Below are 25,247 nucleotides of genomic sequence, written 5' to 3'. Positions count from 1 at the left end.
CTGCGGCTGACGGGAGCCGCTCCCATGGACGTCGACGGCGAGGGCAGCGCTCGGAACGGCGTCGGTCGTGGTGTCGTGCTCGAGGCCTGCGCTGGGCCGTGGGTGGTGCTGGCTTGCGGGCGCTGTGTCGGCTGGCTTGGAGCGTTGCTCGCCGCGGTTTCACCTCGTAGCCACAGCGCACCTTCCACAGGCTCCGTCCGAGCGCCTTCCGCACTTGCTGCTTCGGGCCTCGTGCGACATGGCCCCGCTGCCCACCGGCCTCCGTACAATCTGCACAACCAGCGCACCCCTCCAGCACGCCCGCATCGTCACATCGTCTTGTGCTTGAACTTGCCGCCCACACCCAGCATGACGCCGGTGGGTCGCCGATGGGCTCGAATCATCACCGCCTCAAGCCATCGAGCCGCAGCCGCCCCGACTGACGGTTCCTTCGTCCGTGCCGGACCCCATCCAAGCCCTCGCCTGCCGATGCTTGTTTTCTGCTGCATGATACACAGCCTCAGTCGCCCACGTCGCTGTCTCATCACTTCCCAGACCTCAACGTCTGGACGTGCCTCGGATCCCACCGTCCCAAGAACCACACACCGAGCACAGAGCCTCATCTATACAACGTGGCGTCGCTTGCTTGAGTGATCCGGCTGTGCCAAGTGGGCTCGCCCCAGAAACAATCTCGCGCCGTCGCTTCCAAAATTGACTGCGGAACAACGCGCGCAGCCAGCTTGCATGACGTCTTATATTCATCTGTCTTGTCAACAGCTCTCTTCTTTTCTGGTCTCACTCTATTCAGAGCAGTTTTCTTTCGGTCTACGAAAACGCAATTCCATATTGGTCACACATCATGCGGGCTGACTACAGCTCACAAACAACCCCGGCACCACGCTACGGAATTCGCATCTACGCGCTCCTACCCACTGCTCTTCGCGGATCGACAGCAGCTCCCTTCATAGTTCGCACTCTCCGTGTCGAGGCTTTGTTCGCATGCAGGAAAATTCTCCGCTGACATCTTGCGTGCTTGTGGAATGCTTGATGCTCTCTGTCTCGCCGGTCATGAAGTCTCACCATTCCATATTTTTCTCGACGTGGTATACCGATCCACAGTGCTAGTGAATGTGTCTTAGCGAGTGCGCGAGACCGCTGCCGTGACAGTCGTCGATCCTCAATAGTCGGCCCAGCAAGCGCAGCAAATGAGCGCACACTGAGTACCTTGTTCACCACATCCTTTCTGGGATATCGATGCTGCCGTTTCGAGCGCACGCATCAACAATGCGAAAACAAGTCTCCTGTCATGTCCTCTCTGACTCCACATTCTCTGGGCGACCGGGGCTGTCGTCTCCACTCTCGCCTCGTTGTTTTAAAACCCTCGCCTGAAACAAAACATATAAATCACCATGGTCGCCAGGGACATGGTTCGTCGCCATTAACGTCGGTTCCTGTAGATCATTGCAGAGCGGGGAAGTGTGCAGACTCTCGTTCCACTGGGAACAAAAACTGTCTTTCTCCCCGCTCAATATACTCTGGGTGAAACCAGCTCTTTGCGATCGACTAAGATGCTTACCAACGCATAACTTTTCCACGACTATAACGAAAACAACTCACTTGGGCTCCCAGAAGATCGCACTTAGTCCTTCTTTGCCGTGAGCAAAACCCCACGACGTCACTCTAACCACTCCAATGTCATCGAGGCCCTAAACCACATGAGCTTGGATGACATACGAGCTGAGGACCTAAGAGTGCCGATTGTTTTAGCTACTTGGTGTAAGGGCTACCTTCTATGCTGATGGCCTTCAGAATCCCTCGGGCATTGTATCGCGCGTGTGCTGCCCGGAAGCTGCAAGCCCCTACTGATCTCATGCTCACTTCATCAAACATATACACTTCTTCATGGCCAAGGCAAGGCTCGAGATATTCATTTCCGATGAGAACAACTTCAGGAATAGATATTTGAGCTCGAACCTGCAAGTTCAGCCTTGTGGTAAGGCTACCGATCGGAAATCAACGAGTCTCTACACCATAGACCTCGCTTTTTGTAGCGGAAATGATACTGAAAACATGGTCCAAGCCCATTATCGTCCTCACAGGACTCTATTGTGATGGCGAGATCATAGAAAGATGCAGCAAGGTTGCAGGCGGACTTCGCGTACAGCAACATCATCTCCGATCACCTGCATACTCAATCTGTACAACCAATCTATGACACCCACAAGCGGCTCGCACGAGCTCACTACTACTCCGTGCCTTCTTGATGGGGATGTAGGACTCGCAGCCTTGCCGAAGGCGGATAACGTCGCTAGGCCTTCGATGACATGCTTGCACACACCTCGATGGCAAAGGACCGAGTGATTCTGGTTCCTGAACATACTAGCATAGTATCGCGCTTCTTGCGCGAGCTTAAGTACTGATGAAGCATTTCTTACCTCTGGCCGATGAATGGCCGTGTTGGAAGCGTTCCCGAACAGGCTTTCACCTTTTCTCCCATCTCATCTCTGATATGGATACAGAGTGACCTCATCAATCCTCTCGCCTCTGGCGTATTTTCAGAATGAACATATCAAAATGAAGAAAGCGCTCTAATCTTTCCAATCTCCACAATCACAGCCACGCGCGAGAAGTGCGCGACTGACATCTACTCCCCGCGAACAGTATGATCGAGGCTCCGTCGTCTCTCATAATGGTAGGAAAGACGTCACTCGCCGTACCAGCTTCGAAACTCCCACCATCATGATATTTGGCTACCCAGGGCGCCGCGGCATCATCACACTAGAAGACGCGTCGCTCACGGACAATCGAATCCTAGACTTGAAACGCATATATCCCCATATGCTCAAGCATGAAGTCTCGGAGGGTGAAGATGCGTTTTGTCAAAGGCTGCTATTGCTAGGCGCGAAGTGATGTGGTTCGACGGCACGAATACTGCTTTTGAACGGAGAAGACGGCGATATTTATGCACTGGGTGACGGCGACGAGCCGGGGCTGACGCAAAGGAAACGGCATTGGGTCATTGTTGCGTGGTCTAGTATTCGGAGTCTTGTAGTCGTCGAGTTCGACACGAGTATGGGTATTGAGGTTGGTGAGAAGGAACTTGTTCCCCACGATGTGGCAAGATTGCGGCTGTGTACGAGCATGGATAAGAAGGGGCAGATGCTCAAAGATAAGTGTCAAGCGAAGGCATGGGAATGTGCGGAAGGGTATGGCGGCAATGCATTTATAGGCTGCTGGGAGACGAAGAAACTTGGTGAGGTTAGAGAGTTCCAGCAGACATGGTTGGAAGATCCAGCCGATCTGTGGAATCGTTGAGCACATGCTGATTTTCAAAGGGTACACGCCTGATGTCAATCATGTTTCAATGTAGTAGTATGTTTCTTTAAGCAACCCCATCTTATAGAAGACAATGCACGCATATAGTGCAATTCTACTGGAGTAGCCAGGCAAAATCTCGTACAGAAGACAACTTAATATTGGCTCGTACAGCAGCCAACAGATCCAAATAAAGAACATGGGAAGTGCTGTTGCACACAAACACATGCCGCTGAACAGTATACTTTCCGATCCGTGACGAAAACCCTGAGATTTCAAAGACATCAAGTTCAAACTCGACCGGGCCCCTAACAAGTCTTCCAATCCCACAAACTGCTATATCAATTGTGAAACTGCTTTTGCCATGTTTGACAGTGCAAGTGGTAAATTATAAGGGAACTGTAGGAGGATTTCTTTTCGTTTCGATTGTTGTGATTATCATATCGGTCGGCTCGTCTTGCTGTGGTTCTATGAACTTTTTCTTCTTCCTTTTTCTTCTTCCTTTCTTTCCTACTTTCTTTCCTACTTTCTTTCCTCCACTGTCGTTGCTTTATGGTACTAGCACATCTCATAGTCCACATGAATAGTATTTCTGCATGGCGTGGTATACATAAAGGCACGGGAGATCGAAGCATTGCTTAACTTTGAGTGTATGTTATACAAATGGAGATAGTGGAAGCGTATGTGAGTCTCGAACAGAACTCTTACGGGATGCCACATATAGACTCAAAAGTCGTGCCATACAGGGTCATAGTATGTACATATTGTCGCACTAGACTAGGGGTGATTGTACATGTACGCACCTAGGTGCAGCCGATCTCAATGCGTACCGTCTTCTAAGATTCTAGCAACAATACACCCTACAATCACGAATCAAGGAAACGACATGATACTCCGACCTCCTGTCATCCACTTATCGTAAAAGATGCATACTGTTCTTGACTGTGGCGTATGCTTCTTCAACAAAGCCCCCTGAGCAATAAATAACAGACACGAACATAAATGCGACAATACCATGGTATATCGTATTATAGAACGCGTCACGGAACGGATTAGCGTGTATCAAGATGGTATAAGCGGCGGTATGAAGTGTGCTTGCGTACATGATCCAAAGTTCAAGGCCATCTTTCGTCGGATGCGAAGATTTGCGCAGTACAGGCGTTGTTGAACGTAAAGGGTCCCAGGGCGCGAAAACACGGCTGAATCCCATGATGCAGATTGTTGAGATTTGAGCGAATTTGGCGCCCTCGATTGCGTGATGAATGGTATCGAGGAAGTACCGACCAAACCATCTGCGAAATCGGGCATTGTACGATATCAGGTTTTTCGATATTGAATGTATCAATGTAGCTTGTTTGTCTAGCACAGTGCTCATTGTGGCGGCGCGGAATGTCTCACGTTCCGATGAATGTAACTATCCAATGTGGCTAGTCGATTGTTGTTCAGGCTGTAGCGGAAACTGCGCGGACGCAGTGTCATCAGGGACGTATCGCCATTGCAAATAGAACGCTGCGAGCAAGATGCTATTGACCACGTCCACGATAACTCCAAGAGCCAGATCAATTTTTCGTCCGTCGATGTTGCCATCAATGCGAAAATGGTCGAAGACGTACAAATAGCGATACCAGATTCCAAGGCTGCCAATTTATTGAGCAAGCAACAGCGACAACATAGTGCACCGCACTAGCCATATCTCGTTCTACTTCTCGTGGACGAAACGGAGTTGATCTATATCCATATTGCCTAGAGATGCCGATTTTTCATCAACATCAACTAAAACGTAACTTCCGATGTATCTCGCAATCCATTAACGGTAAGGAATGGTTTAATCCTTGGTGCTTGACTGATAGTGGTTTCCGTCCGCGAGAGCCATTGTGCAACTGATGATTCAGGGGATATGAAATATACCAGGAGTAGAGTGCAAGCTTGCCTGGTTTTCGCAGAAGTGAGCCCTTGCATGCTCATCAGGTGGCCGTACAAGACCAGTGAAATAACATGGACGCCTGAAGTACGGAGAGGCGTCTCGCGCAAATTTCGAGGCAAACCACCGGTTACTCCTAGAATTATTGCAGGCAATCGAGTACTTTGTCACCATGGAGTTCGCCGCAGTCGCGAAGCGCTTGACGAAAGACGTTGGGTCTGGGGTCGAATGACATATTACTATCTGTCATGAACGGATCATTCGATTCTACAGCGAGAACAATGCTTCGTAGCTGCAAAATGCACGGATAGACTGAAAGATTGTTGTGAGTTGCGCTGCGAAGTAGGTGCCAGCACTGTCCTAAAGCTGATCTTTGATTGGCCAAACACGGACACACTGCATTGTGAAACTAGGCCCGGACCGAATGCAACCCGAGAAACAAATAAGAATATTGGCATACATCTATAGTGAAGATGGAAGGGAGACACATGAGAAAGAAGTGCAGGAGTGCTAAACCGATGTATGACGTCATGTTGTGTGAGCATCTCGGTCGGCCTCGAATAGATCGACAGAGCCAACATTCATCTCGAGGTATGCGCTCGCGTGCAGATTTATATCAAAATCTGTAGTACTCATATGTCTTTCGTTACGGTTTCTGCATTAGATGTGCAAGCTTTGAAATAATAGCTGAGTATAACCCCTAACGCTAGGCCTCTGTCCGAAAAATCAGAACGCCTCAAATTTTTCCACTCTATCATACATGTGACCTGCTCAGAATCTATTGAACAGCTGATATTGCCTCAGACGGACCCCACAGCTACCAAACTTCACCTCTTCTAGCACCAAAGGCACCTTACGCCATTGGCGCCTTTCATGTTGTTGCTCCTCAGTTCCGTCACTTCTCAACAAAGCCCAGCGCTGTGCTGCTTGTACCCCTGCAGCTCATTTGGGTACCAGTAGTAGAATACTCCCATGACTGCGAGCATAAGGACTGAGTCGAAGACGTACAGTGGCCACTCATGTGCGAGCAAGTATCCGTTAGAACCGCCAGCATACTCGATGATGCGGAAGACAGACCTGATGAGGATGAGAGCTGACGTCACATAGAGCATCGTCATGATGTTTTCCCATTCAAACCCGGCATGCGCACTTAGTCTCGCAAGGTAGCGCTTGTGAAAGGTGATTGCTGACACCACGAACAGTCCAAAAAAGGCGATTTGGATGATAAGACCGAAGATGACAATGATCTCGCCCGTCTTTGTGCCGCTTCCCGCCGCCATATAACCTGCGCCGCTACTTTGTACAAGGAATGCGAAGGCGTCGCCGATAACGAAGGTCTTGGTGAGCCAACCAATGCGGATGATGGAAAGCTGTTCAGCAGCAGGTCCTAAACCGCGCATGACACGACCGAGTGTCATGTAGATGGATGCGGCGAATAAAGAGGGCGGCACCAAGAGGAAAACAGATTGGACAATGTAAGGCATGAGTTTGTCCGTAGCGTTGTTGGCGGCGATGCGTCCACCGTAACCGATAACTTCGACTAAAGCAAAGTGTTAGAGACAAGACTCGGACCGATGATTGAGGAACTCACGGTAACCTCCGATAACAAAGGGCAGACAGAACCACATCCGTGTTTTCCACATCCTCCAAGTATGCACTGCTGGCGCGACAAGATACAGTATGAGAAAGATCACCGCAGCCGCCATTGAAGGCACGTACTTCCACAGATAAAAATCACCCTTATACGGCAAGAGCTCGCCCCTTTTAGCCATAGGTACTGCGGTAAACGCCATGACATGTAAAATTGAATGCAAGTAAATGAGTATGCCTTAGTCTTGTGAGAACGCAGAGAGACAACAGATAGGCGGACGGAAACTGGAATGCAAAGTAGGAAGAATGCTGAAGTGGAAAGAAGTAGTAAGGTTGCAAGGAGTCATATAAGGTCTTCCAATGTGCGCGTCTCCTTTTCGTAGGACATTGAGATTGTGAGGCACTGAATCGTAAAGAGACGAGCTCGGCAGGATCTTATTCGCGAATGATTTCAGAATGTTGCCGTCGTTCAACAGGTTCACAGATGAGCCCGCCTAGCCCAGGTCGGTGATGCTTGCGAGAAGTTTGATCAGACCAGAGCATGAAAAATTATGTGGGCGCACTTCCTACGCAGACCCGTGCGTTAGTGTACGAGTACGAGGAGCTCGTTCCTCGTAAGCAACATGAGCGTACACGCTAACAGCTTGGCCTAACGCAACGCAATAAAAGCCCTCTACTACTATAGAATATAGTTCAAGATGGAGAGGATAACAGCGCTGAAGTTCTATTTTTAGATCTTACTATTAGGAACTATTAGTATTAGATATTATAGTTATACTGTTGCAGTGTTAAGTCAGGTACATTCGGCTATTCTTATGAGGAACCAATTCCTCCCACGCTTTACCGGTACGAGGGAACTTCTCTCCAGCGCACTGACCTTCAGATTTTCTGGTGTACGAGGCTGTACGATAAAAGAATCCGCAAATTGGCGGTTTGCACGGTCCACCGTTGCTGATTCGGCTTTACTACACAAATGGATAGACGTGTCCGGCCGAGGCAACCTTCCGATGAAGATCCTTGCACGCTAAAAGATATCTTCAGGTTCGCGCAGAGTGCATCCGGAACGCGGACTGAGCACTAAAGGAACGGTAGGGCGTAAAAATGGCTTTGCGTGAAAACGGGAAGTGAAAGGGTAGCTTTTCACAGGATTCGACTGCTGGAAGTCCTCGATTATCAGGTTTCGTTACGCACCGTGCGGCAATGCCATGTCTGACAGTTCCTATGTATGTCGGATTGAATCTGCTATTTCTTACCGAGTATATTCTGTGTCGGGAATCCTCAAGGCGGAAGGAAGTTTTGGAAGAAAGAATTGGGTTTATTGATTAAAAGTAATACAAGATATACACAACCATACATGCCTCCAAGACACGCCTCCACGACACGCCTCCACGACCGCGGATGGGTTGTCCAATTTGGTAGATTTTCCAGTCTGCATTCCACAAAGACCGATTTTACACAAAAAGTAAAGAAGCACTGCCTATGGCAGAGTGCATTCAATAGTCGGCAGGTGTGTAGTCATTAACAATACCGAAGATGAACTCCTCGTAATGAGCGCGGCCTTGAAATGTCTCCTCCCCAATAATGCCCCCTTTCAACACGCCATTGGCACGCTGATACGCACCCGACTCATCCCTCACGATGATGTCGGTCGTGACATCGATGGCCAAGATTTTTCCATCAGGGAGCGTATAATTGATTGCTATTCCCTCTGTCTCAAGCAGGCCAGTGATAGGAGGCCAAGCAGCCTTGCCACCTTTTTGTCGCACAACGAGAGAATCAGAAGAGCAGCTCACGAGCAGCGCTTCGCCGTCCTTTACGACGTAGGATCTGCGCGCCTCGTTGCCGCTGTAGTCGAGTAGATTGTACCAGACGACTGAGAAGGGACCGAGGCGTCCATGACCCCAGTCCCAATAACGAGGTACATCAATGATAGACTTGTTGCCCCAATTCTTGTCATGATAACCGACACCGTCGGTAAATTTGATGGCGATGTCACCAACTTGCAAGTCCACAACTGTGTTGGCGTCTGGAACGGCGTTGGCCCAGTATAAATCGGGAAGTAGGTTTTGATTGGCACCAATAGCTCCTTCTAGCTCACACGGATAGTGTGCGGGGGCCGTCTATTGTTTTCAGTTACCAGGCAATAACGTGGGCCCTCCAAGACTAACCAATTTGTAGGTTATAGAACCATGAATCTTCATCTCGGGAGAGTCAATGCTAATGGAATATTCAACATTGGGTTCATCCAAGGGAGATCCTTTGAAAGAGCCGACGCCCTTCCAATCACCCGCAATGCCGTCCGGGCCGTTGGTGAGAGAAACGCCTAAATCAGCCATAGCCTCAAAGTAGAAGTCTGTGCCGTTGGGATAGAGACCGCCGACTTGGACGGCAAGTGGATGAGGGTAATTGGCGAACTCTCCGGTATTGAAGAAAACGATGTTGAGTGTCTGGTTGGTTGTGTTGGAGAATACGTCGAAGTACCAAAAGTCGGCACTTTTACGGGCGGCAGGCGTGAGCATCTTGAACCCATCAAGGTTGCCGGCTACGGAAAGGTGCTCTACGCTGATGGAGCCGTTGGTGTAGACGGGCTCAAGGTCAAGCGTACGAAGAGTGTCGTTAGAAGGAGCACTTAAGGCGAGACCCATCATAAATGCTACAAAAGCAAGCCTGGTAGAAGACATTGAAACGATTTTGGGAACGACTACGATGTGTTAAGGCGACATGACGGGACTTGCATGTTTTATACCTCGTGCTCGGTCGGAGCGTCAATATGCAAATTGCGCATCTGCATACATTTCGACTCAAAGGAGAAGTTGTCAAAACGCTCGAATGATTGTAGTGGGGGGCTCCCGCATCTAGTGTCGTATAGCTACTTTAGTGTACGAGGCCTACCGAGCACAGATCCCTGTTCAAACTTGTGTCCTGCTTCACCAAATTAGGCTAGATCCCGTTTCATCTTGCCAGCCCCGACCAAGCTAGCAGCAGCTATCTGGACATCGCGATTACGCCCCTGCTGTAGTCCTCCTTGTCCCAGTGGCACAATGCCCTCCAGAAAGCATCATCGCAAGACCAAGAATGGCTGCCTTACCTGTAAGAAGAGACACGTCAAGGTGCGTCACGATAGATTTCCCTCCCTCTCAACGAATATGTTTAACTCACCAACTGGACCACTAAGCTAAGAGAATACCGCAGTGTGACGAAGGTAAACCGGAGTGTCTCAACTGTTCGAGGCGGACCCTTGCTTGCTTTTATGGAGTCGATGCTACGCGCCAAACAACGCCCTCAAATCTCCCACCTGCCGATGCACACCACAACCTCACTTACAGCGCTCATGATCTGGACTTACTACATCACTACTGCGTCAGCGCCAATCATTCTGCCGCTCTCTCACTTGGTCTTGGACCGGAGGGCTGTCTGTTCGCCCTGCCTAGATTGGCCTTTAAATTCGACTTCTTACTGCATGCTATCCTTGCATTGGCCGCTTTGCATCGTGGACATGGACAACAGGAAGAGAGTTCCTACCAGGAAGCTGTTCTGAAGCTATCGCTGCAGGTCACATCAACGCCGCATTACCTTCATATCGGTTGGCATTACAGGAACCTACCGAAGTAAACTGCACTGCATTGATGATGTTCTCCTCTCTGCTGACTGTTTACATACTTGCCACGTCAAGGAAAGAGATGAGCCCTTTCTGTAGAAAATCTGAAGATACAGAATTAGGCACTGGTACTCCACCTATGGAGTTGGTTTCGTGGCTTCGTCTACTTGTAGGTGGCATGGCTGCAATAAAACCCTGGTATTTCCATATTCTTGAAGATCCCGACTTCGGTCCATGTATGAATGCAGAGCTATGGGAAATCCAGAAAACGCCAGAGACGCCGGGTCAAATCCAACGAGACAAGATCTTGGCTGAGCTAGAGCATCTCTGGATGACCGATAGAGAAGGCGCCTCATCATGTCCAAGGCCCGCAGATTCGCCACATCGGTACACATCTACACTTTCTAGAACGCTGCGGGAACTACGTAGAGCATACCTTTGGGTCGGCTTTATCTCTGATATCTCTTCGCAATCCGCAACTAGTCTCGAGTCACCGCCTGACCAAGAGGTGCCTTTACAACCCACCGGGGTTCGATCCGTATTGCCATTGTTCATCGCTTCGGCACCGAATCGCCCCGCTCAAAAATCATATTCACGACAGCAGCATCTGCCACAAACTCGGCCAATAGAGTTCAGTGCTATCTTACAATTTCTGCACACGCTCGACGAAAACTTTCTGAACTTGATTCATAACAAACATCCGCATGCATTGGTTTTATTGGCGTACTATTCAGTTTTAGTAAAGCAGAAGGATGTGTGGTGGTTGAAAGATTTTGCTGCCGATATGATAGACTGGGTTAGCCACGAACTTTGCGATCAGTCCACAGACCTAGACCAAGAAGACCTCGAAGCCCAAAGTAGCCCCCAGGAAGGAGCAAGATGTGGTGTCAACCCACCAGAATATGTCCACTCAGATTCAACCGAGATGCTTGGCGCCTTAAATATCCGCTGCAGGAGTGTAGTTCGTCAAGACTGGATGAAGTGGATCGAATGGCCACTGGAAGCCTTCCGGGCTTCAAGACCGAATGGCGTTGACACAGGTTAACGGATAAGGATCGAAGGATCGGTACTTTACGACAGCTTATGGAACCATATGAATGGCAGCCCTTGCAACTCACTGGAATTTCCAAGCGAAGACAGGAGCCTGCCATGGCCATCAGGATAAGCCAGGCAACGGGGTAGTGGTCGTTCGGCACATTTTTCAACGGCGGGTATATTCCCATGCTCAAGAACGTCGTGCTATCTGCCCATCGACTGACCGTATTCTTAGTGCATCCTCTCAAAGGACTGTATTATCCACATGTTGGTGGTATCCCGAGAATTATAAGGTTGGAAAGAACCGTGGTACGCGTGGAAGGATTTGCGCTCTGTGTCATCTACCGTTACGAACCAGCTTTCTTGAGTAGTGTGTGAGAGCAAAATAGATAGAGGGGGTAAGAAACGTCACACTACCACGAAATTGTAAGGTCGAGCTTGAGTAGGATGGCCAAGACGCAAGGAGGTGAGGTGAGGCGGCAGAAGCTGACATGCTGATTGGCTCGCTTAAGTAGAATGACACCGTCCCCTCCCAAATGACAGCTCACCTCTTTCCAATGGTTACTGTTTGGTATTAAATGCGATATTCTCCTCAACAGCTAAGATAGATTTCCTAACGCTCGCGTTTGTGAATTGTACGCTACCCTAGTCGTAATTATTAATATGACATTGACCGTGTGATGTCGCAACGCACATAGCAACCTGGAGTAGACGAGCACCTGGGCACCTGGGCAACACTAGAAAACGTGCCGATGTATAACGCGTCTCTACGCGTACTCGACTACACCTTTCGGCCACCAATGCAACAGGATACCGCCATGCCACCCGCTCAGAAGACCCTGAAGTATACCCAGATATCGAAAGAGACTTTCAAAGCTGTTCTCTCTCGCTATCCATCTACCGTGCCTGAAAACCTACGCGAACTCGATGCGCTGCGCTACGACACCATCCCGGCCACCGTCACCTCGCGCAAAAAGAAGGGCGCGTATCTAACCAAAGATGAAGCCGAGAAGCTCGTAGAATGGAAATTGTACGTTGATTCTGATTCGTTCAATGGGACCGTCCACAAGTTTCCCATGTGTATAAATAATCAATCCTCATAAATCATGAGAGATGCACTTCGAAGGAATGTTTACTATCCTTGCAATGTTCAGAATATGAGTCGCAACCAATATGCTTACCACTGTCGGTTTGCTCTACACATCCAGCTAAAGCCCCCTAGGAAACACGGCACATTCCGCCCCAAACTCCTTCAATTAGTCCAGTCCAATGCTCCCAAAGACATCGAGCAGAAAACACGAAATGCATTCTCCGACACGCCCGGCGAAAATGACGAGTGGATGCATCTCCACCGCAACTCACCCTTGAACGCACTCGAAATGATCTCCCTCAAAGTCCTCACTAAATTGAAAGGTATCGGTCCAGCAACAGCATCCCTCCTCCTCTCCACCAACGATCCCACACTCAACCCCTTCCTTTCTGATGAGCTCTTCCGCTGGCTAATGTGGGATATCCCCGGCAAACCCGGCGGCTGGAACCGCGTAATCAGGTACAACGTTAAAGAGTACCAAGAGCTGCTGGGCCATGTAAACAAGATGAGAACACGGCTGGGCGTGACGGCGGTGGACATGGAGAAGGTGGCTTGGGTGTTGGGGAAGGAGGGTGTTGATGTTGGGAAGGATGAGCAGGTGTTTTTGAGCAGATTGGGTGAGAGGGACGATGTCAATGGCGGGGAGGTGGCGGAGAATAAAGACGAGGAGGCAGAGGAGGGGAGTGGGGAGGCAATGGTGGAGGATTCTGTGCCAGCGAAGAAGGACGGAAAGAGGAAGTTTGCAGGGTCGAAGGAAGTTAGTGGTGGAGAAAAGGATGTCAGTGGAAAGGTAAAGAAAGGCGCGAAGAGGAAGGTTGTTGAGACGGAAGCGCCCGCTGAGGGTGTGCGGAGAAGTAGTCGGAGGAAGACAGCCCCATAAGCTATGCACGTCAAACAGCAATATAACAACTTGATGTGTGTTGTTGAAGTAGCTACGTCATCTTGCATCCGTCGTGCAGTCATACCAGACCACCCTCATCGCGATGATACTCAAAGGCTCAGCCAGAAACGCCAGAACACCATGCCAAAGACCGGGGTATTAACGCTGCTCCAACGCCCAACAAACTCAGCAATACAGTTTCGATGTCAGACACCTGGAATTTGCCCGCTCTTAGTTCGAATCCTTCCCTCCTTGACGGCACCAATCGTTACGCCTGCTTCGCCCGTCATCCAACCGGGCATGTTCTCTCCATCCACGACACCCTGTTCGACCAGCTGCCTAACGCCAGCGAACACATGGCTGCCTTGAAACACCACGCGCACATCAGGGACCCACGAGTCTCCGCCCTCTAACTCTTCGATCTCATCTTGTGAGCGGTCTAGCATTGACGGGCGACCTCTCCGATTGTGATTCGCCGGTTGCGCACTGATATTTGACGTTTCCGCATCGTCTGCTTGCTCGGATGAGTCAGGCACAGGCGGGAAGGGATCGTCAATGCGGACTTCGACGCGCTCGAGGCCTTGCCCATCGTTGGGTTGCGCAGATGAGCCAAATCGACCAGCTGCTACTTCGCGTCTTCTCTTTGCTTCCGATGTTTCCTTGTCCTCGAGCGTCCGCTTCGGTCGACCTGGACCGGCTTTCGCTGTGCCTGTTGCATTGTCTCTGCCCATTCGGTTCTTCTCGTGTCCATCACCCCTCTGGCTTGTTATGAAATCTAGAGCATTTTGACTGAAGCTGTGATCCTGGAAGATGCTCCAGCCGCCTGATGCCGCGTTGCTCTTCCCCGGTCCTCTGTATGCGAGCAGTGCGTCTAGAGACTTTGTCGTGAAATTTGTGCTTGCAAGCTGATATCTCGCTGACGGTCGCGAGAAAGCTTTCGGTATGGCTTGCTGGACGATGTCGCGCAGATGGCGACCATCATCACTGATGACTTGGCCGAAGTGGTTCGCTATCGAGGAGTAGACAAACGGAGAGCCATTGGGCCAAATGAAGAAGACTGCTCTTGCGCTGTCCACGTTTCCATTATCTACGGCGAGAGAGGCCTCGGTACTATACGGCGAGTCATGTATATAGACCCTCAGTATTGTCATGGGCATGGTTTTGATCTTGATCAACAGGTAATGCGCCTTCATAAGCGGCGTCAGCTCCCTCGCGAGGTTCGCCATGAAAGTTTGCGCCTGGAATCGCGGTAGATGCTCCGAGTCATTTGTGACTTCCATATCCAATGAGACGCTCTTAGCATTCGGTATCCGTGCAAGCCGTTTCGCGGTCCAGCGCAGACTGTTTGGGTGATCTAGCAGGTACTGTATCTCGGCCGTGGCCAATTGATACATGGAGACGCCTGTTCTCCAGTCGCCCTCTAGTATGCGATCCTGTATCTCGCGCTTCCCGCCCTTGCGCGCCGCCAGCTCTTTGTATATCTCCTGGAGCTCTTCATAGCTCTGCGCGGGCGTATACTGCTCGTCCTCGTCTTCCTCGTCGGCGTCGCGGTCGCCGAGCAAATAGGGGCGGCAGAAATCGCGGTTCTTCTTTGCGAGCCACTGGTGTGCAAGGGACACGAGGGACTGGCGCGAGAGCTTGGTGAAGGTGCGCTGGACTTCGCGGTGGGTGGTGGGCAGGCGGTGGGAATGCGGGACGTTTTTGCAATCGGGCACGGTAGTCTTTGCTTTCGGCGCCATGGTGGGCTACATGGGTGGTTATGCTGAGACGTATCAACTGTTTATGCTTGTTATCGATATCAGCGCGCCGGAGGAGACGCGTTCGTAGCGTGCTAAGCGGCCCCCGGGGAACGCTCGTCACGTGATGCCGTCGCGCCCCTGCCCGTGTGCATTCCAGTGCTGTTCCATCCTAGCCAGCAGCAGCAGCCAAGATGCGGGAGCGCAGCTGACGAGCGATTGCAAATGATGGCCTGCAGCATCAGCACCCACGTTGCGTAGAGAGAGGCCCCCAGGCTGCCCATCACCATGGCGCTACGGGCAGTGCTTCCGCCGCTCGCTCAAGCCTCGGGCGCACTCGGGCTTGTTTGCCTTATCTGGAGGCGGGCCTTTGATTACAAACCGCCACGGTCACTGCCGCAGACTCGTCGAACGAGTGGTGAGGCGGGGTCAGACAGCTCGTGCTGCACAAAGAGATACAAAGGCTGCAGCGCTCCATCTGCACGAAGAGATTCGAAGGCTGCAGCGCTCCGTCTGCACACCAAGGGCTACTGTGTACGCACTGTCTCAGCCGGGCGGACATTGCTGAGGTCGCGCCTTCTCCCTCCGGTGGTGGGGTGCTAGTGCGCCTTCCGAGTGATCCGTCATTCACGGCAGTCGCAACCCCGTGGGCGGCCGAACTCGCTGACGATCAAAATCCTTTCTCCACCAGCGATACACTACCGTCTCAACGTCACCACTTCACCTCTTCACCACTCTCCCACTACCCTTTCCGACCTGCCTGCTCTCTCACCGTGAGCCGGCTGTTTTGCGCATCATTTCGCCTTCCTGCACGCCGGTTGCAGTCGACGCATTGCACATCCGCCTGGTCGGCACCACCGCGGGATCCGAATTACTCATCTTGACGCAACCGTGAATCGACGTCTGAACGGGCCCTCGACACAGACATTCCGAACACCCTCAAAACAGCACTTGATCCGTACCATCACACAGCGCACACTTCAATGTCCGGCTACAACGGCCGTCGCGGGCCAAACGTCTCCGCGTACGTCGCCAACCTCAACACCATCGTCCCCGACGAGGTCCACGAGCCGAATCCGGATTTTTCCATGTTCTTGGACACCGATCTCTTCGATCAGTACGACACCGGCAACCTTGGCTTGAATCCATCGCTCGACGTAGATTTGAACAACATCGAGACACCAGCACCGGCCACGCAAGCGAGTCGCACAGTGCCCCCGCTTACCGCGACCGACGCCAAAATGCCTTTCGACCTCAATGGTACGTACGCACTTCTATCTTTACTGTCTGCATGGTCATTCATTGGCTTGGCCCCATCACGGCGACGTCGGTTGCCGCCGTGTTCTGGGACTCGATGTTCGTTTCAAGGGTACACTGCAGACCCCGCCAAACGCGCTTCGCCAACCAGTTCACCCCACGCATCCTGCAGCCTTGCAGCCACTCACGCGCACGCGCTCTAAACAAGCGGCCGGGGTGTCCAGCGCCTCGAGCGCTGGCTTGCAACGACGCATCGCGGTGCTCCAATCACGCAATACCTGTGCTGCCTCGCGCTGCCCACTGAAGACGGCGGCCAGCGACTGCACCTTGCACTCTATCGTCCCTTTGACCCTCAGTCAACATGGCTAACTTCGATCTTTTTACAGACGACTTCCAGTTTGCCGACTTCTCCAATTTCTCGCAGCCTCTTTCCATCGATCCTTCTCTCTCGAATCCGCTCCCCGCGTCACGTACTTACTCTGTAGGCAATGCTTACACGTCCCCCACCTCAACAGCCGTATCACCTATCGTCCCTGGTTTCGATGCCGCCGCTGGTAAGAAGCGTAAGCACGAAAGTGCTGCGGATACGCCGAGCCAACCCCCTACAGATGAGAACGCCCGTCACGCCGCCGAGGAGGACAAGCGGCGCCGTAACACAGCCGCGAGCGCCCGCTTCCGCATCAAGAAGAAGCAGCGCGAGCAGGCGCTCGAGCAGACAGCCAAGGACATGACGGATCGTGTCAGTGTGCTCGAGACGCGCATCCAGCAGCTCGAGACGGAGAACACTTGGCTCAAGAGCCTCATCACCGAGAAGAACGGCGGCAAGGCGTCGCCCTCCGAGATCCAGGCCCGCCTCTCCAAGCGCGAGGAGAGTGAGCGAAGTAACGGCAACAGGACCGATGGCGTCGGCACGAAGGCCTCCAAGGCTTAAAGGCTTCGACCAAAATTCTTCTAGCTTCTCTTCTTGTATCTGGATAGTGACCGACTGCTGGGCTTCGGATTTCGCAGGCTCGACAAGAGTCGGGTCGGCGCGCACACTGTATGTTCGCCTTGTGCTATAGATTAGGGGGTAGGATGGCCACCCTCACGAGGATGCGTTACGGATTAGGTGTGCGATACTCATGAAACAATGAGTTGATGGGGAAGCCCAGTGCATGATCCACTAATACGATTATTACTTTCACGTTAATTTGTCGGCTTTCCATGTGCTATCTTGCGTTGAGTGTCTGTACTAGACCTTCCTTTCATACTTCCGTCCCTAGCAATATCCATATCTACCCAAAAGTCCACGCGTTCACCCACGTACAAAACCCATTGCAACCCCGAGACCTCCACCGTCCAACCGCTAGGCCTCCTACGCCACACCCTCCTGGAGTCGCTTAGTCTGGTCTCACCAATGTTCAAATTTTCCCCAGGTCCGCAAACGCCAGTTCTGGTCCACATTACGCAACTTCAGAATCCGATCAAGCACCCACGCACTTGTTCTGCACTGTACCTAGTTTCCCGGCCTGCCCATGCTACCCGCTTTGGTACTTTCGCATACATATGTATGGCAACGCTTGTCCCACCGCGACGCGATATTGTGGTGATGTGCAGGGTATCGACGCGGGAATAGTAGCCTAGGTAGGGCACCGACCTCGGAAGGGCCGGGATTAGAGAGGCAATTAATGCGGCGAATTACACGAGGCGGGATGAGGTGGGGGGAGTGGGATTGAGAAGATGACGCGGTGGGGAAATCGATTGGGTGGCTGGTTGGTGAAGTATGGCGAGAGTTAGCTGATGGGATGGAGAAAAGGAAGTGTGGTGTATGGTGGGTAGTACAGAGCACATGTTGGACGACGTAGATGACCGCTGGCCAGCATACTTCCAGTACGGGACTTTGACGAACTGGATAGCATTAGGCTTTACTGAGATGATCTGGTAACTCTACATCGATGCCCACTGGGCAGTGCATACCGTTGGCGCAGTGGTATCCCAAATTACCTCCTATCGTGTGGCCAGCGAGCAGGCGCGTTACATGCACCGCGCAGCTTGCAGGGAGGCGCTTGTTCTTCGTGTATACGGGAGCCAGGCGAATCCAATTGCACCTTGGGCAGCTAGGTAGCGGTTAGGTGAGGCGGCAAGCGCACCGCGTACTCTAGATGAGTCGTCGATGGGTTTCTTTCGGAATCGAATCGACGGATGTGTGTAGCGGTGCATTTGGGTCCACGATCCGCTTCTGTATTTCGAAATGCGAAGTTCCTTTGTTTTTCACGCCAGTCAGTGATATAAAAAGTTACTGGTGTCCGAGTATGCCTAATAATTGGGGCTGTAGAGTTGTTTGCTTATACCAAGCATGCTAAGAGCCTCGTTACATGTCGCTGCTCCGTAGTCGATCTATTCCCCGCGTCAAGCTTCATCTCCATGGGTTCTGGGCGCTCCCTTACGGCCAGGAGCGGATAGTTGCATTGCGGTAAGCTTACGTTGCATACCAGAATGCTTGGGAGAAGGTCCCATACAGTGACGTGGGTATCCGACCGGAGCTACTGGTAGGTACAAGTGGTCACGCAACTCTTGCCGGTCTGTCAAACGCACGTGGAAAGATGAGGCGCTCTTTTTCGCGCCACCACAGTAGGGCTGAGACTGTAGCACGCGGGTAGTAGTGGTAGTTACACGCGCACATTGAACATGTGGGGCATGCAATCAGAAAGTAGACGGATAGTAGGCGGAGCGAACGGGTGGCAGACGAGATTACCGAACGGTAAGTCTTTGCAAGACAGTGTATACTGACGTTTCGATTTTCGGGAACCATATACCAGCTTTGCGAATGGAATGGAGGTACGCGGAATGCTGGCTGATGGGGAAACAGACACCGTCGATTAGCAATGTGGTGAGACAACGTGGTTGTAAAGTTCATATAAAAGAATGTCTCGTATTGTGGTGTGGAATTTGAACGTATCTCCGTGCTAGCATCAAATCATTTGCATTTAGTCACCCACGTTTTGATTCATGTCCATACCTTTCGTTGATCCGGAGACCTATATGATGTCATGCATCAATCAATTCGACCATGACCGTATTTCTGGGACAGACTCCGAAAATCAGATCGACGTAGGGAGGACTTTTCCGTTGGAAGGGTTCGGTGACGAGGTAGACAATGCGACTGCTGTATTACCGTCATCGGATAGCATTCGCTCAACGAAATCGAATGACAGTGTGTCTTCATGGCGAACTTCGGGCTCAGGATCTACGCTCGCGACCTCGATCACATCTTCGCTAGGTAAATCTACGTCCAAGATATTGAGCGGGTTTAGCGATGTTGCTAGATCGAACAGGTCCGCCATATTGGCGCGATGGAGACAATGTCGATCACGGCCACAGCCTTACGAAGAGAGTATCGACTTGGAAGCTGGCGCTTCTTTGCCACTTCAGCCACTCAGCGAGTACGGAACGTATGCCGAATGTGATCAGATAGGTTCGCCATGTCCTGAGGGAATGGAAGCCACATCTATACGCTTTACGTTCGATTTCGGATGCAGAACTCACACATATGATCTGGAGTACGCTGTCTTCCGCCAATGGAAGTACGTTTCACTCCTCGTTGGTGCCGTTCAAGAAGATGGCGTGAATTGCGTCTTGTTATGGGACGAGTCCGAAGGACTGCAGGTAATGGCCGGCGACTGGGAAGCAAGAGCAACGCCAGGTTGGCACGTTACTATTTTCTGCCAGGATGACAATGTCAACCATGATGACGACAACCACAGCGAAGGAGATGATGCAAAAGATGAGCACTGGGATGTTGAGAAAGACTATGGTGAGGAATGGTGGTTCAAACGTTGGAAGGCAAGAGTCGAGAAGAAGAGAGAGGGACAAATCGAAAAGCAGAATTCGTGGAAAATTGGTGTCGTGGCGGTCATCGGTGTTGCTATAGCGTTCTGTATAATTTCCTGGTTTCCGTTTAGAAAACATCATACGATAATGATGGATTGAGACGAGGTGTTAGATCCCAGGGCAAGGCAGAACCTCGTTGCTCTTCATGCTGCAATGAGCGGAGCGTGTTGATACTATAGCCAGGGTGTCAAAAACCGAGTCGCCTGCCTTTGCAATCCGTGGCACGGGACAAGACGGTATGCTCGCACTGTATGTAAATGAAGGGATGACAAACCGCGGGAGGACGACTGTCTCGGATCGTTTCCGCGGAGACGTGACGGTCGAATATGCCGTACTAGGAAATGATTGAGAAATCTGTTGATTGCAGCGATTTTCCCCGGCCAGATTCCGGTATATTTCACCGCGACTTCCGCATCCTAGTGGGCCTCCGAACGCACCTTCGAACGAAGACACCGCAGAGATCAATAAATAATGATGCCGTCGTGAATGCGCGCAGCGTGGTGGAACGCAAAGAAGGGTTCAATGTCGTGATCACGTTGGAGGTTGCAATGCGGGATGTTCAGATGAGCTAAGTCAGGTGGCAGCTGCCGGGGCAACGGCTGTCGTGTTTTGGTCTTGGCGCCCTGGAGCACTTGCCCGCTCAGCAGTTCGTCATACGCGATACTTTACGACGCGAGACGCTCTCACCTACAAACTGTTACGCGCTTTTCTACTGTAGCATTTCCACCCCATCCAAGTTGAACATATAATCGGACCAGGAACGTCGACGTCATTTCCGTGGCATTCCTCGCGCAGACCTAAACCCTCGCACCACATCTCCCCCACATACCGCATGAGATAGCGTCTGTACGACGGCCGACCACTTCAAAGCCATGCTAGGCTTTCGCCCACTCCAGGTGGGGAAGCGGAAGCAACACTCCTACAATGAAGTCCCATCCCACGACGTCGAAGACCTCGACTACGAGAAATACATGAGTAGCGACGATGAAAGCTACAACTCTTCCGCCACATCGTCTCCGCCCTCGTCTCGGTCGTCGTCGGCTGCACATGCCCCGCCGAAGCGAATACCGCGTGCTCTATCAAGGCCGTCCGTGAGCGCCTATAGCTACAAGAACCCGCGAATGTTCACAAGATACTTTGGGCTGGCAATAGCATCGACACTACTTCTGTTCGTGTTTTTCTTGCTGAACCGGAGCTGGGCGTCAATGCGAAGTGCTGAGCTGGGATTGCACAACGAACCCCCTCCGAGACCAGTATGGGAGAGCTTTCCTTTCTTGAAGAGATATCATGGCGGAATACGGACACTGGTCAGCAGAGGGAAGAACACTCCTGAGTACCCGAAGAAGGAAGACATAGACCCGGACATGCCACCGCAGGAAGTCAAGGAAGTCGCACCCAAAAACAAACGCATGGAGGGCGGGAACTTACCCGAGTCTGTGCCTTTTAACCCATATCCTGACTACCAGAGCCAGAAGTACATCGACGAGTATGGGCCGGTAGAAACGTGCTATCTGGATGCAGAGGGAAAAACGCAATTGCCATCAATGAGGGTATACAACGGGGTGACGGAGGGTACCCCGGAGAACGTCATTGGTTCATACGACTTGCTTGGTCTACGAAAAGACATGTGCTTCGAGCGCTTCGGACGTCTAGGTCCGTACGGTCTTGGCTACTCGAAGAAGCAAGGTGGCACTGGTGCCGCTATGGAAGGAGATCGCGAAGGTAGTGAGAAGGTTTGGGAGCAGACCTCTGAGGTCGACTTCCGCAAGGTTAATTGGGGCGAGGCGCTCGATCGCTGCTTAGAGAAGAATAAGAAGCGTTTCAAGCCCAGTCCTGGTAATGGTCAAAACAAGTTCCAGACCATTAGCACCAGAGACGCCGGATTACAGAAGAGCAATAGCACAATCGTTGAGCAAGCGAAAAAGAAGCACAAGAAACTTCTCCCTCGTACCGCGGTTCTTATCAGGACCTGGTCGGACTACGAGTACGATGACGAGGATATTATGTATCTCCGATCCCTCATTTCCGAGCTCAGCATCGGTTCCGGCGGCGAGTATCAGGTGCATTTCCTGATCCACGTCAAGGATGACAACAAGCAGATCTGGGCTGTGGACGAAGTGTATCAAGAGGTCCTTAACGCGTCTCTGCCTGCCGAATTCGCCGGCATGGGCACGCTTTGGTCCGAACGTCAAATGGGTCTTATCTACGGTGGCGTTCACGACTCCATGTTCCGTGACCTGCCCGTCCATGGTGCATACCGCTCTACCTATATGCCGGTCACCTATTTCGCTCATCAACACCCCGAATTTGAATTCTTCTGGCACTGGGAAATGGACGTTCGGTACACTGGTCATTACTACCACTTGTTCAAGCAAATCAGCGAATGGACAGATAAGCAGCCACGCAAAGGTCTTTGGGAACGTAACGCGCGCTTCTACGTTCCTGCTGTGCATGATTCTTGGGAAGACTTCTCACAGATGGTTCGTGTCCAAACCGAGCATGGAACAAACAGCAAAGCGAACGCTTGGTCCTCACACCTTCCTCCGAACCCTCATGTACCCGAGCTTGAAAGTCAGAACAAGGAGAAGCCAGTCTGGGGTCCAGAACCACCCCTCGACTACCTCGACATCGAGATCGATGAAGCTGTCAAACCACCGCGGACCTTGATCGAAGACAAGTATCAGTGGGGCGTAGGAGAACCTGCTGACCTGGTTGTCCTCAACCCGCTTTTTGACCCTGACGGAACGAACTGGCTCCTCGCTGAAGACTTCACGGGCTACAACACAACGCAACGTCCTCCACCCCGCCGTGTAGCGATAAACACTTCTGGCCGCCTTTCACGTCGGTTGCTGGAGACTATGCATCGCGAGCAGTCCCTTCACCGACACACAATGTTTTCGGAGATGTGGCCCGCTTCCTGCGCGTTGCACCATGGACTGAAGGCTGTCTACGCCCCGCATCCCGTGTACATCGACCGGAAATGGCCGGTGCAATACCTTGCCGCTATATTCAACAATGGTCGCAACGGAGCGAGCGGTGGCTCGAGGCTGAGTGTATTCAGCGACGACAGGCAGCATAACTTCTTGGGAACGACATGGTACTACCATGCGGGACACGCACCCAATTTGTGGAAGCGATGGCTCGGCTACAAAGTCGATAATGACGGTGGAGAGCAGGAAGAATTGGCCGGCGAGGGAAGGATGTGCCTGCCTGCTATGCTTTTGCATCCCGTCAAGCAAGTCGACTTGATACAGGAGCGGTTGGAGGATCCTGAGGCGGTTACGACCTAAGGGACGCGAAGCAACCGGCATTGACATGGAGTTATGGGTTTCGCGAGCATGCGTGCGAGGCGTTGCAGGAGTGCGTGATTAGCCTGCCCACAGTGGCTGAATATCGCTTTTATATCCCTGGATGTCGGCATGTTTCCACGCTGGCATATTGTACGTATGTTTGTTTTATATATGATACGAATCATGGCTTTTGCATCCACAATGTTGTATGTGGCGGCTCTAAGGACCTCCTTAGTCCTTTACCTTAAGCCACTGTCCGGATTATTCATAGTGAAGATAGGAGATAAGTACCTCTATCCCGATATGAGCTAGACTATCAATAATTTATTCGGCAATAAGCGTCGTCTTTGATCTAGCCGTAGCGACTAGCGTGATCATGAAATCTTGCACCTCGGGCATCCTTGCTATCAAGTTCACAATCAAATCGTATCCTAAGCCTATGTGCTCGGAACGTGCGCAAAACCAGGGTCGTTATCGTTGGTTTCATCGTTTGAGTAGCTTCACCCAATTTCTCCTTTCTTCAAGCGGATGCAATATGCCGGTACCTATGGTATACAGCGAAAGCGAGGAGACGCCGCTGCTAGCAAACACGCGATGGAACTCCAAGGATATCCATCAACAGTTCTGTCGCCTAGCTGGAATTCCACCGTCTAATGTCCCAAAAGATGAGCTCAGAGAGCCTACCGCCAGAAGATCACTTTACGGGCGCGCCGTGCACAAGCGGAATGTTCAGAACAGGACGTACATGTTCGCCGCCACGTTGACAAACACACTTCTCCTTTCGCAAGTTGTGTTAGGCGCAGCTCTCACGGGCTTAGGAGCGTCAGAATCCTCGCACATTCTGATTACGGTCTTTGGCGCTCTGAACACCATCATTGCCGGGCTCGTCGCGTACCTCAAGTCAAGAGGCCAGCCGATGCGAGCACGCATGTTCCGAGATGACCTTGATCGTGTCGTCGATGAGATGGAGAATTCCGAGGTGATGTGGCTAGGCATCCAAAGCGGGGCTCATGGATATGATGAAATAGCTATTGATGATTCAGTCAGCGTCAGGAGTGAGGTAGCCCGCTTGACGCGCTTGTATGACAAGGTTGTAAGGAATAATACGATGAACGACCGTAAGCCCCACTCCCTATGAAAAACTACAAAACAATGTCTCATGATCGTCACAGCGGATATGTACATCAACGCAACCACCGATGCAGCGAATGCCGCTCTTCGAGCTCGACCGGGTCCTTCTTTGTCGACTTCTCTTGGATCTACCACCCCTGGCGCTGGTGCGGTCGACACGACGGCTCCTATCGGACTTGTTGTACCGCCAACGGGAACACCTGATGATCCTGATGCTGCTCCGGCTTCTGCACCGCCGAAATCGAGAACACCACCACCGCTGAAAGATCTACCGAAGCCGGACGACTCCTCGGCTGATGATGAGCCAGGGCCTGTGGAAGGCGCTGAGTCAGTCCTGCTTAATGGTAACGCGGCGCAGAAACAATCTGACAACTGAGGATATCGGTGCCTTGGAAGAGTTCTGCACCCACCTCTCCATGGTTCTAGCAACCTTCTCGTAGATTTCAGCAAATCTATGTACTATAAAAGTCTAACCATTGGCTGAAGTCTTTTGAGTCTATACTCTTAGGCCTGGTAGACATTAAGATAGGGCACCAAGCTGTCAAAATTAGTATG

General features: G+C 51.6%; 8 protein-coding genes across 8 annotated transcripts; 5 read left to right on the top strand and 3 right to left on the bottom strand.

Moving 5' to 3' along the window:
• Positions 1 to 6,117: 6,117 nt before the first annotated feature.
• Positions 6,118 to 6,843, bottom strand: N0V89_002251 (uncharacterized protein; the record flags this gene model as incomplete). The annotated part of the gene is made up of 2 exons (XM_056211061.1): positions 6,118 to 6,755; positions 6,807 to 6,843. 2 exons carry the CDS (start codon positions 6,841 to 6,843, stop codon positions 6,118 to 6,120), a joined length of 675 nt encoding a protein of 224 aa, XP_056074534.1.
• A 1,455-nt stretch (positions 6,844 to 8,298) lies between these two features.
• Positions 8,299 to 9,450, bottom strand: N0V89_002250 (uncharacterized protein; the record flags this gene model as incomplete). Its single annotated transcript, XM_056211060.1, has 2 exons — positions 8,299 to 8,925; positions 8,974 to 9,450. The coding sequence occupies 2 exons, from the start codon at positions 9,448 to 9,450 to the stop codon at positions 8,299 to 8,301; spliced, it is 1,104 nt and encodes a 367-aa protein (XP_056074533.1).
• Positions 9,451 to 12,256: 2,806 nt separating this feature from the next.
• N0V89_002249 (uncharacterized protein) lies at positions 12,257 to 13,408 on the top strand (the record flags this gene model as incomplete). The annotated part of the gene is made up of 2 exons (XM_056211059.1): positions 12,257 to 12,516; positions 12,661 to 13,408. The coding sequence occupies 2 exons, from the start codon at positions 12,257 to 12,259 to the stop codon at positions 13,406 to 13,408; spliced, it is 1,008 nt and encodes a 335-aa protein (XP_056074532.1).
• Positions 13,409 to 13,614: 206 nt separating this feature from the next.
• CHL4 (chromosome loss- protein) lies at positions 13,615 to 15,147 on the bottom strand (the record flags this gene model as incomplete). Its single annotated transcript, XM_056211058.1, has 1 exon — positions 13,615 to 15,147. The coding sequence occupies one exon, from the start codon at positions 15,145 to 15,147 to the stop codon at positions 13,615 to 13,617; it is 1,533 nt and encodes a 510-aa protein (XP_056074531.1).
• A 980-nt stretch (positions 15,148 to 16,127) lies between these two features.
• N0V89_002247 (uncharacterized protein) lies at positions 16,128 to 17,332 on the top strand (the record flags this gene model as incomplete). The annotated part of the gene is made up of 2 exons (XM_056211057.1): positions 16,128 to 16,404; positions 16,788 to 17,332. The coding sequence occupies 2 exons, from the start codon at positions 16,128 to 16,130 to the stop codon at positions 17,330 to 17,332; spliced, it is 822 nt and encodes a 273-aa protein (XP_056074530.1).
• Positions 17,333 to 19,958: 2,626 nt separating this feature from the next.
• On the top strand, positions 19,959 to 20,370 carry N0V89_002246 (uncharacterized protein; the record flags this gene model as incomplete). Its single annotated transcript, XM_056211056.1, has 2 exons — positions 19,959 to 19,964; positions 20,047 to 20,370. The coding sequence occupies 2 exons, from the start codon at positions 19,959 to 19,961 to the stop codon at positions 20,368 to 20,370; spliced, it is 330 nt and encodes a 109-aa protein (XP_056074529.1).
• A 773-nt stretch (positions 20,371 to 21,143) lies between these two features.
• N0V89_002245 (uncharacterized protein) lies at positions 21,144 to 23,561 on the top strand (the record flags this gene model as incomplete). The annotated part of the gene is made up of 1 exon (XM_056211055.1): positions 21,144 to 23,561. One exon carries the CDS (start codon positions 21,144 to 21,146, stop codon positions 23,559 to 23,561), a length of 2,418 nt encoding a protein of 805 aa, XP_056074528.1.
• A 535-nt stretch (positions 23,562 to 24,096) lies between these two features.
• On the top strand, positions 24,097 to 25,068 carry N0V89_002244 (uncharacterized protein; the record flags this gene model as incomplete). The annotated part of the gene is made up of 2 exons (XM_056211054.1): positions 24,097 to 24,679; positions 24,734 to 25,068. The coding sequence occupies 2 exons, from the start codon at positions 24,097 to 24,099 to the stop codon at positions 25,066 to 25,068; spliced, it is 918 nt and encodes a 305-aa protein (XP_056074527.1).
• Positions 25,069 to 25,247: the final 179 nt, after the last annotated feature.

The sequence above is a fragment of the Didymosphaeria variabile genome, assembly GCF_027946475.1.
Source record: "Didymosphaeria variabile strain IMI 356815 chromosome Unknown scaffold_2, whole genome shotgun sequence".
In the NCBI taxonomy this organism is placed as follows: domain Eukaryota; kingdom Fungi; phylum Ascomycota; class Dothideomycetes; order Pleosporales; family Didymosphaeriaceae; genus Didymosphaeria; species Didymosphaeria variabile.
The sequence above is the reverse complement of the archived record's forward strand: the minus strand, read 5'-3'. Positions and strand labels throughout refer to the sequence as shown.